This window comes from Saccostrea cucullata, unplaced genomic scaffold, assembly GCF_032062105.1.
Source record: "Saccostrea cucullata isolate Sc308-1 unplaced genomic scaffold, CSIRO_AGI_Scuc_v1 ctg4459, whole genome shotgun sequence".
NCBI lineage: Eukaryota > Metazoa > Mollusca > Bivalvia > Ostreida > Ostreidae > Saccostrea > Saccostrea cuccullata.
Window position 1 is genome coordinate 88,453 of NW_026919108.1, and position 11,255 is coordinate 99,707.

Sequence of the window (11,255 nt, forward strand, 5' to 3'; positions counted from 1 at the left end):
TGATTTTTTATCATGATAATTATTTTGTACATTATAAAGTTGAAAAACTGGACAATAAGTTCAATTTAATAGAAATGCAATATTATACAAATAAATATATATTCTAATTGATCTATAAAAATAGCAATTCTTCCAGTTACAATCTGAATATAGTTTTTTCTATTCAATAATTTGTAAATATTAATTTGTTAGACAGGTTGTGAACACTTGGAGACTGCTATCTATTGAGACATCAAAAGGACTCAGTTCCCAATGTAAAGGTATTTAATATGTGTATATTTATGTATTTTGATTCGATCTTATAAGTTTTTCAATATGTTTCTACATGCAGTTATGTTTTACTGAATAATTTATAAAATATTAATTTGTTAGACAGGTTATATATGTGAACACTTCACTTGAGGTTGCAAATAAAATTTAAATGTGAAACATCTTATCAATTTGAAATGTTTTTTAATCAGTTTTAGTTCCCAATGTAAAAGGATATATTATAAAAAAATTAAATATACAGCAAAAATTGTTTAGTACAAACAGGGGGATATAATATATATTTCATGTTTTGATATAGTAAAGTTATCTTGGATCCCTAGCTATATATTTAATGAATTCCTTATAGAGATATAATGAAATAATTTTATTGGTCCTGTGAGTTTGTTATAACCAAGTTTTACTGTAATATTATATAATATGTTTATTATTATTTAATGTTAAATTTTTTTTTAAAACCAGAACATTGAATCTGACAATGATACAAGAGTCAAGTATAAAGAGAGGTTTGTTATTGATGTAGATAATTCTAGAACAGTGTATATATATATTACAGAGAGATCTCCCAGACTGAAATCCACACAGGATTATAAAGTCACAGGAAAAAGAAATAGAAGTCTGGTGTCAGTGATGTATAGATTGGTGTTACACAAATCTGTCACAGTGTCTGGTGTTCGTCAATGTCTTCACATTACCCACGTGTCAACAGACCGGGTCTGGATCAGTGATGGTAAAGGCAATCTCATCTTAACTAACACGACAGGAGACACACTAGATAAAGTGACAAGTCTTAAATCTGGTGGTGGAGTACATACTGTGACTCGGGATGGTGCTGTGATTTATATAGACAGTGACTGTAACATCATAAAACGATCTACAGATAAAGTACAGACCACAGTGATACCATACACATCACCATGGATACCACAGTGTGTCTACAGCTCCCCCTCCACTGGACACCTGCTGGTCGGGATACGTAATGATGATACAGATACAGTCCAGGTAAACCGTTATTATAACACAGGAGAACACATACAGACCATACAGCACAACAACACAGGTTGGGGATTGTATAGAATACCTCTCTACATCACAGAGAACCGCAATGGAGATGTTATTGTGTCTGACTATATCCGTCGTGCTGTAGTGGTGACAGACAGTAGAGGGAGACATCGCTTCTCCTACAGAGGTCCTCCATCAGGATCAGGACTACGGCCACTAGGAATCTGTACTGACGCGCTGTCACACATCCTGCTGTGTGATGTTAACACCCACACAGTACGTATCATTGATAAAGATGGTAACTATCTGACACAATTAGGGAGAGAACAACACGGGATAAACACACCATGGGGCCTGAGTTATGATTGGGATACACAGCTTCTCTGGATTGGATCATACAACAACACAGTAAACATTTACAGACTTATCAATGAAGGGGACAATCTGACTGGTGAGTAACATTCTTATATGATTGTGTGATTTAGCTAATGATATTCTGTATGTACAGTAAAATAATTTTGATATTAAATCTTTATATACTATCAAATACTTTTTTGTGTAAATACCAAACATTAAAAATAATAAATGTATTAATTAACTTTACACATGTGCATGATTACATGTTTATTAATTATAATTTGTTACACAAAGTAACAAGAAATATTTCTAAGATAAACATGATAAAGATTAATTATCTTATAATTAATTCAAGTATAAATTGTAAATTAACGGATACATTTTTTGATCAGAATACTTTTAAACACATTTGCAAGGCAGGGTTTTCCAGCATGTCCAGAAAAAAAAAACAATGAATCATATTATTAATAAATGTAAAGTTTTTGGAAAATTTTAAAACATTATATGGAATTAAATTATCTCCCATTTAGAACTTAATCAGGTTTGTATTACTGAGGCATATAAACAATTTTCTCTGTACATAGAAAGTTTTTTGTTGCACTCTTCTAAAGATATGGTGGGCTGGGCAAAGAGAGACAACTCCAAAACAAAGAACTGTTTTTCTAATCTATTTGAGAATGTAAATCACTTGAAAATTAATATGTCATTGGAATTTAAAAAAGAATAATGTATACATATACATGTAATACCTATATAATAGTTATGATATCATTTTAATATGTACTTACATGTACATGTAGTATATAAAGTATATAGGTTATGAAAAAATAATAGGGTTAACATGGTTAAGAAATAAAAGTTTTGGGCAGAAATCTACTAAAAGCGACTAGGAGTCTTTAAGTCACATGAGTTAATCCACTGACCTTTTGCTATTTGTTATATGACTTTTGTCCAGCGTCATTAGTTGTCTATTAACATTTAAACATTTACAGCTTCTTCTCATAAACTGCTGAACACATTTCAACCAATGTTGACATACATCATCTAGTAGAAGTTATCAAGAAATTGTCAATTCCATGGATTTCCCCCGGTACCCCTAGAGTCTACAGATGGGGTTCTAATGGTCATAGCGTAATATTGTATAATTTATTTAAAAGTGTTCTCTCTCTCCTGTAAATAAATCAGATTAGCTACATGTACATGATGTAGGTGAAAAATTGAGAAATTTTGTTGCATCAGAGTCAGGGGTTCCTATAGGAAAGGGGGGTCTATTGAATAATTGATTGTTTATTTATTTGAAATTTTTTTTCTCAAAACCTGTATAGCAAGGAAACATATTTACTACAACAAACTATGTGTATAGTAATGATGAGCAATTTCTAGTACTTCTAAAATTGTCAATTGTAAGTTCCAAATTGGCCCAGTTGGGTCAGGGATTCTAGTGTTAAAGTGAGACTATGTTGACTTTGTAGGGAATTGACTGTACTATTAACTTGAAATGCTATGCTCACTGGCAATTATAGAGTATAAATTTGCTATTAGAAAATTTTTTTTACAAGATTTTTGAAATTCTAGATACATCATGTCCATGATCAGATGTTCTTGTTCTACATGTTATAGGGCCGTATTAGTTTGCAGCAAAGGTTAATTAGGTTATTAGCTCACCTGGGCTTTTCTGATCATATTTTGTCTGTGGTCCGTCTTTCTGTCTGTCTGTAGAATTTTCACAGTTTTGACATCTTCTCAAGAACCTCTGGGCCGGTTTAACCAAACTTGCCACAATTCATCATTGGGTGGGTGAATGTGAATCATTTTTGTTCAAATGAATGGCTATATGCCCTAATTAGGACCCTTGAATAATTTTTTTAGGGATAGGTTTATATCACTCATAAAATACTGAATTAACCAAAGTGTTCTGGTGAGCAATGTGGCCCATGGGCCTCTTTTTTCCTAGTGAGGGTCCACACTTTTTTCAAGAAGAGATAATTTACAAATAGTGACAAATTAAGTGAAAATCTTTGCAAGAACCAGTGGGCCCAAAATTTGAAACTTACAGAAAACCTTCTGAACGAAGTGTTGAATCAAGTTTGTTCAAATCATGTCTCCAGGGAGCATTATTGTGACTTTTAAGTTTTTTATCCAACTTTTGGTGTTTTAGATCAAGTTGAGGGATTAAAGACATTCTTGCGAAAGGAGAAGACAACTGTCACCCATGCCAGAGGAATACTTGTTGGATGTGCTGAGGCTGGAAAAACAACGCTACTGAAGAGATTAAGAGGGCAAAGTCAGAATATCGGTGAAGTTACAGAGTCCACCAGGGGACTGGAAGTCCATCATCATCTTTTCATTGTTAAAGATGGAATTTTAGAAGGTAACTGATACACATAAACAGGACATATAGACATTTTTTGCTTTTTTACAGATTTTAGATTTTTAGTCTTTGGAGCTGAGCCAAAGACCTAAAGAAAACATACTCTGCCACCGTAGAAATTTGAGATATGTGATTTTTTCAATGCAGTTTACATAATATATGCAAAATTTGAAGTGTACGATGATGGCAGACACTTTTTTTAAAGCAAAATAAGCACAAAAATAGGTTTTAACATGTTTAAGGAGCCTTTCTGTATTAAAATTAAAAATATGTATGACAGTAGTTTGATCCAAAGAGCCGTATAACTATCATGTCTCATTGACAGGCGCAGATTATCAGATCAAACTTGACATTTCTCATCTTGTTTGATCTAATGATCTGCGCCTGACAACTCAATGATATACGACTCTTCAGATCAAGTAACTGTCATAATGATACAAAAGTGCCAGTCTATATAATATTCAATGTTATTTATTATGCCCCTTTCGAAGAAGGGAGTGCATATTGCTTTGCTGCTGTCTGTTGGTCCACGTTAGTTTCCATTCATTTTATTTGCAACTGTTGCACATATTGAAATGAAATTTGATATACAGATATATCACATAAATCTAGGTCAAGTTCTGTTTTGGGCATGATCGCATCATTTAAGTCAGAGTGATGCCCCTTAGACTTAAAGAATTTCCAATTATTTGCAGTTTCCATTCATTTTCTTCACCATGGTTGAACATACTGAAATGAAATTTGGTATACAGATCTAGCAGATAAATATCTAGGTCAAGTTTTTTTTGGTACGATCGCACCATTTTTGACAGAGTGATGCCCTTTTGGACTTGGTAAAATTCCAATTTGGGGGGAGGGGGCATAGGTGTTTTACAAACATCTCTTGTTTAAAAAATATCATATTCATTAAAAAATGGTTAATATAAAAATATATCTGTGATAAATTTTAATGTTAATAAGTATTTCTAGAGTACATGAACTTAGAATGTAAAATGATTAAATTATTTACATGTACTAACAGTAGCTGATGACGATTCACCATTGAAGACGTTTATCAGGATAAATGCTGCGGACCTGAAGCCAAAACTTAGCGGTGAAGTTGACATTTCCAATCCAAATAAAAATAAAGACAATTCCAAACTGAAAAGTCCTGATAAAGAGAGGGGGGAAATCTATAGCCGAGAAGAAGAGAAAGTTGAGTTGCCTAGCCCACTAACTGAAGTCAAAGAAGAAGTCAATACAGTAGAGGTTATGGCCAGTGTTCTCTCCTCAGAAGCACAGAAAATGGTTAAGGATGAAATTTTTAAGAAAATCTTGTCTGAAAAAGAGAATTTACCAACTGTTAGCATGCTGGATTTTGCTGGTCAGTTAGCGTATTATGCCTGTCACCAAATTTACGTAACACCAAAGGCCTTCTTTATCCTTGTGTTGGACATGACCAAGAAGTTTGAGGATGTTGTCGATAGGGAGAAAGACAATCAAGAAGGATCAATCTTCTCTGTGTGGACTTACAAAGGTAAGGCATTATGATGTGATCTCAGAATTTTGTCTGTGTGGCTTACACTCATCAAGATAAAAAAAATGCTGTATAAGGCATTCAAGCTTCCCCAAAAAATGTAAGAGAAAATTAAAAAATTACAGAAAGTTTAAAGGTGGGCTAGGGAGTGGGATTTGGGTGGGGGGGGGTTAGTTCACTATAGCCATTATGCATCAAAGTTTGTTCAAATCATGTACCCTGAGAGAAAAGAAGGACCACAATGGGCCAAAAAAATTTAATAAGAAATTACAGGATAAATTTGAAATAAAAATCCTTCTTTCTAGATAGGCTAGCATACTTAAGCTTTGGTAAGTTTATAATAATTATGAGATTGCCTGATGGTTTGTTACATAGATGTACTTTTTGCTATTGACACTATACACAATAGTTAATTGTTGAATAAAATTATGTAAGACTTAGTGATTTTAAATTCAATTTCATAGGCAGTTTAATTTTCATTACATGTATTTACCAATGAAACATTTAGCAATTACATAAAATTAAGAATCTCATGGGCGTTGTTACACAATTATTGAGCGTTTTTGCATTTTTATACCCCCCTGCAAACGAAGTTTAGGGGGGTATATTGGAATCACCATGTCTGTCTGTCCGTCTGTCCGTCTGTCTGTAGACGAGACTTTGTCCAGACCATTACTCAGAAACAATTGGAAGGATTTGTACACATATTAATCACCATATGAAGTTGTGCACCTGATATTTTTCATCTTGATTGGATTATTATTTTGAATTTTACAGGTGATTTTTTCATTTTTATTTTGGGGTTTTGTTTGGACCGTTTCTCAGAAACTATTGCAAAAATTAATCTGAAAATGTGTACAATTATTATTCACCATATGAAGTTGTGCACCTGGAATTTTCAACTCTTTTTGTTCATTTTTCTGCATTTTACAGGTTTTTTAAAATTTTAATTGACTTGTTCATTTTGGGCTCATGTATAAGGTTTGAGACATAGAATCTAGAATATCTGTACAAAAACATGAACTACAGCTTAAAACTACTCATAAAAACTTTAAAAAAAAAGAAACATCAAGTGTTAAAAACAGTTTTTACATTGCACAGAAGATAATGTAATTTCATTTGTCTCTTTGGAATAATGACTGGACATGTATCCAGTTAAAGATAAATGAATGAGTTTGGTGTTGGAAGTTGTTTAGGCATATGTCTTATCAAGCGTGTGTGTATGTTATCAAATCTTCAGGGAATAAGGCATAAGAATTAAAGATCTCTCTTCTCTTATTCTCTTAATTGTAATTTATTGTCTGTCAAAACACTTCATTGCTGGATGACTAGTTCTTTATTTTCAAAATGCATTTTAAATTGATATATCAAGATTAATTTGATTTTGTATAATGTTTTTTTTTTCAATAACCAGTTTGCAGAGTGACATAACACATAATTGCAATATATTTTTTTTAATGCAGTAATGAAGAAAAATTAAATGATAAAATAAAAAAAAGTTACAATGGAATTACAATGTATTAGTATTGATGTTTCATTTGGTTGCACCTCCGTTTCATTCATAAAGAAACATGATGAGCAATTTTATTTCACTGCAAATTTTTTTAAGTAAATTGTGAACATCTCTAGATCCATAAAGTATTTTTGAATTGGCACCTTCTCTGAAAAACCCAGCGGGGGGTATTTGTCCCTATTGGACAGTTCTAGTTGTTAAAGGAAAAGGCCTGTTCCTCATGTTCCTGTTCACTGTTGTAAGTACATCGGATGTATTAGTTCTCGTCAATGATGTTTGTCTGTTTTATCGTATACGAGGCCCTATATCTTTTTCCTGTTCATAGAAGTGTTAGTTCTTGTAAATGATATTTAAATTATCTGTTTATCCTATTACGAGGCCCTATTTCTTTTTCAGACTACCTGAAGTTTTGGATAACCTCAATCAAGACTTTTGGAGGCACTAAGGCACCAATGTTCATTATTGTCACACACACAGAAAGAACATCTACAGAAGTAAGAATTTGAACTGAAATGGAAATACATGTATTTCATATTAGATGTAAATTATAAGAATGAAGATAATTCATTTTTTCCCGGTTTAAAATTTATGCAGAACACTCTCTTTTGCTCGTCTAAGCCAAGACTTAATTGAGCTTATCTGACTGAATTTGTCTCTCATCTCTTTAGCTCACCTGAGCCGAAGTTACAAGTGAGCTTTTCTGATCACATTTTGTCCATCGTCTGTAAACTTTTCACATTTTCAACTACTTCTCAAGAACCACTGGGCCAATTTTAACCAAACTTGGTCTAAGGGATTCCTGCGTAATGGGGAGTTTAAATTCTAAAATAAAGGGCCATGTCCCCTTCAAAGGGGAGATAATCAAGAAAAGAAAAAAAAGGTTGGAGGGCAGGGGTCATTAAAAACCTTCTCAAGAACCAGTGAGCCAAAAAAGCTTAAACTTATATGAAAGCATCCTGGGATATTGTAGAATCTAAATTGTTCAAATCATGATGTCCAGGGGTAGGGCGAGGTCACAATTGGGAATCCAAGTATTACATAGAAATATATAGGAAAAATCTTTTAAAATCATTTCAAGAACCATTGGGTCAGAAAAGCTGAAACTTATGTGGAAGCATCGTTGGGTAGTGTAGATTCTAAATTATTAAACCCATGACCCCTGGGGTTAGGGCGGGCCACAATAGGGAATCAAAGATTTACATAGAAATATATAGGAAAAACCTTTTAAAAATCTTTTTCATTAGAACCATTGAGTCAGAAAAGCTGAAACTTATGTGGAAGCATCCTGAGGTAGTGTAGTATTTTTATTATTCAAATCATAACTCCCAGGGGTAGGGCGGGGCCTCAATAGGGAATCCAAGTTTTTATATAGAAATATATTGGAAAAAATCTTCTTTTTAAGAAGCAGTGGGCCAGAAAAGTTGAAACTTAGGTCAAAACATCCTGGGGTAGTGTAGATTTTAAATTATTAAAATCAAGATGGGGATAGATATAAGAAGAGGGGAAATCTGGTAAAAAACTGCATTACAAAAGTTATTCAGGTAAGCGATATGACCATGGACCTCTTGTTTAGCTTACCTGAGCCAAATGCTCATGTGACCTTTTCATGTTCAAAATTTGTCCATCATTTGTTGTCGTTGGTTTTGCCGTTGTTAGAGTAAACTGTTCAAATTCTCAACAACCGCTGGACCAATATCAACCAAACTTGCTACAAAGGATTCCTTAGGTAAAGGGAAATCAAGACTATTCAAATAAAGTGCCACATCCTCTTCCAATGGTAGAAAATTATGAATTGGTGAAAAATACATGGCATCTATTAAAGATTTCCTTTTCAAGAACCAAAGGGCCAGGACAGATTAAACTTGTGGAAGCATCCTCAGGTAGTGTAGATTCAAGTTTGTTCAAATCATTTACCCCAGGTGTAGGGTTGGGCCACAAAAGGGGATCAAATTTTAACGTAGGAATAAGTAGGAAATTTTTTTTAAAATCATCTATTTCAAGAACAATTGAACCAGGAAAGATGAATCTCAAGTGAAAGCATCCTTTGGCAGAGTTGGCGAAAGAGGAAAAAAATCTGTTGGACATTATTCCTACAGATTGTCTAAAAAACACAAAAATTACAGGACACACTAAAAATTTGTAGTGTTAGTGGCCTTTTATACATTCCAAAAGCACGAACAGAGTATTATAAACGATCTTTTAATGTTTCAACTGCAATTTTATGGAACCAGTTGCCTGACACTGTTAGAAACTGTAATTCTTTAGCTTCTTTTAAATCTGCATATTTGCAAAATTATAATTTGAACAGGTGAAGAAATTTTTCTTCAATGAGTATTATCGTAATATTATAATATTAATATTATCGTATGGTATAATATTTAATACTAGTAGTTTATTTATTTGTATGTACAGATATGTCTGATATAACATGCTATGTATGTGTTCTTTCCACTCTAGTTTCTACTCTCTTTTTTTTTTTTTAATCTGTCTGTAAATATGTTTTATACAGGACCACAATGTAAACTAGTCATATATGTACTAATTGTGCTATCCTGTCTAAATAAAAAAAAAGAATTTATTATAGATGCCTTACACATAATTTGGTTGAAATTGGTTCAGTGGTTCCAGAGTAGAAGCTGCAAATGTTCAAATGTTAACACACGACGTAAGACAACAGATGAAAATGGATAGCAATATGCAAGTTACTCAGGTGACCTAAAAATCAAATGCAGCATTGTTAAGGATGCAAAAAGTGTTGGGGCCTAATTTATAGGGTAATGCTTACTGTGAAACTATATCACACAAAGACTAAGTTTATGATTTTATATTGACAATCATTCACACCTGCTAATCGATCAGTAGCACAGTACAACCAGCAGTTGTGTATAACAATCAAAAGAGATTGATTTCCGGTTGTGCATTTGATGCAAATACTTCCAGTACATAGTAGTAAAATGACCCAATTCAGGCAATAAGTGATATTTTTATTAAAATATAAGAATGTGATACCATGAGGAATTTACTTTTATGCCCCCGTAAACGTAGTTTCGGGGGTACATTGTTTTGTCATGTCTGTCTGTCTGTCTGTCTCTCCACTTGTCTGTTTTTCCCCAAAAACTTTAACCTTGCCCATAACTTTTGATCTAGTAGAGCTATGACTTTCATATTTCACATATTTATTCCTTATGACAAGACCTTTCTTTGGGTACCACCACCTTTGACCTGGACCTTGCAGATCGACCCTCTTTAAGGGGATGAAAGATGTATGGTCACATGACTCAGTAGAATTACGTCATAATTTCTGATAAAATATGTACAAAATGAGATTGAAACCAGAGTACAATGTACTTGTATAATATTTTTGACTGTTTGTTTGCGTTCACCATCTAGTATAAAATTTCTTATCAAATTACGGAATAGATTAATCCACTCTGCCGTGTCCCTACTCTGCACGTCCAGTGCTTCTTTGACGTCATAGTGGATCTCTTAGTTCAGTAAGATCATACACGGTAAAAACGGGAAGTATAAAATCATAACAACGGGCCATAATATGTACATGGTAGGATATTTGGTAAAAATTCAGAACGCAAAAAATATTTTTACATGGTTGTTGACGGAAATGTTCTGTGAGATTGATTTATTTCGCTTATTTCAGGAATGTGTGACGTCATAGTTGGGTTTTCCCGTACTCGAAAAATGTAAACATGACACGTTTTTCTCATGATCAGGACTCGTTTAACTTTGCCCCTTGCAATATTGAGCTCAGCTTCACCAATCGATATTTTTACAGTTAATCAATACAATGACGACCTTGAAATTCGACATAAATTTTCAAATATTGAATGATAGGATTTTTTGCAAATTAATTTTTTTATGGTTTAAGTTGTCTGCTCAGACACAGTGGGATATGGTATTTGTGACTCAATATCTCAGAAATAAGTCTTGAAATCTAATGATATGTCTGCTTTATAGTATGTAGGACATACTAAATAAGATATATACAAAATATGAAAAAAATTAAATGACAGGTATTTTTTTCAGCTAAAGGTCCTTCATCCCCTTAAAACAAAGTTTTTAATTTTTTACTTCAATGGAAGATAATAGGACTTTTATACTTTACATATATATTCTTTGTGACAAGACTTTCAATTGATACAACCCAAACTTGACCTTATGACATGACCTTGGCGATTTATGTACTCATGTTAAAAACTTTAACATTGGCAATA

At 33.1% G+C, this 11,255-nt stretch overlaps 1 protein-coding gene across 1 annotated transcript; it reads left to right on the forward strand.

The window, feature by feature from the left end:
* Positions 1-205: 205 nt before the first annotated feature.
* On the forward strand, positions 206-7,566 carry LOC134279733 (uncharacterized). The gene is made up of 5 exons (XM_062762150.1): positions 206-260; positions 824-1,720; positions 3,785-3,997; positions 5,019-5,513; positions 7,423-7,566. The coding sequence occupies exons 2-5, from the start codon at positions 898-900 to the stop codon at positions 7,530-7,532; spliced, it is 1,641 nt and encodes a 546-aa protein (XP_062618134.1). The 5' UTR covers positions 206-260; positions 824-897; the 3' UTR covers positions 7,533-7,566.
* Positions 7,567-11,255: the final 3,689 nt, after the last annotated feature.

Bases quoted from the DNA above. Each gene is read 5' to 3' on its own strand.
- LOC134279733 (XM_062762150.1), top strand. From the start codon at position 898: ATGTATAGATTGGTGTTACACAAATCTGTCACAGTGTCTGGTGTTCGT. The intron at 3,998-5,018 runs GTAACTGATACA...ATGTACTAACAG, and splicing joins TAAAGATGGAATTTTAGAAG to TAGCTGATGACGATTCACCA. The intron at 5,514-7,422 runs GTAAGGCATTAT...TTTCTTTTTCAG, and splicing joins CTCTGTGTGGACTTACAAAG to ACTACCTGAAGTTTTGGATA.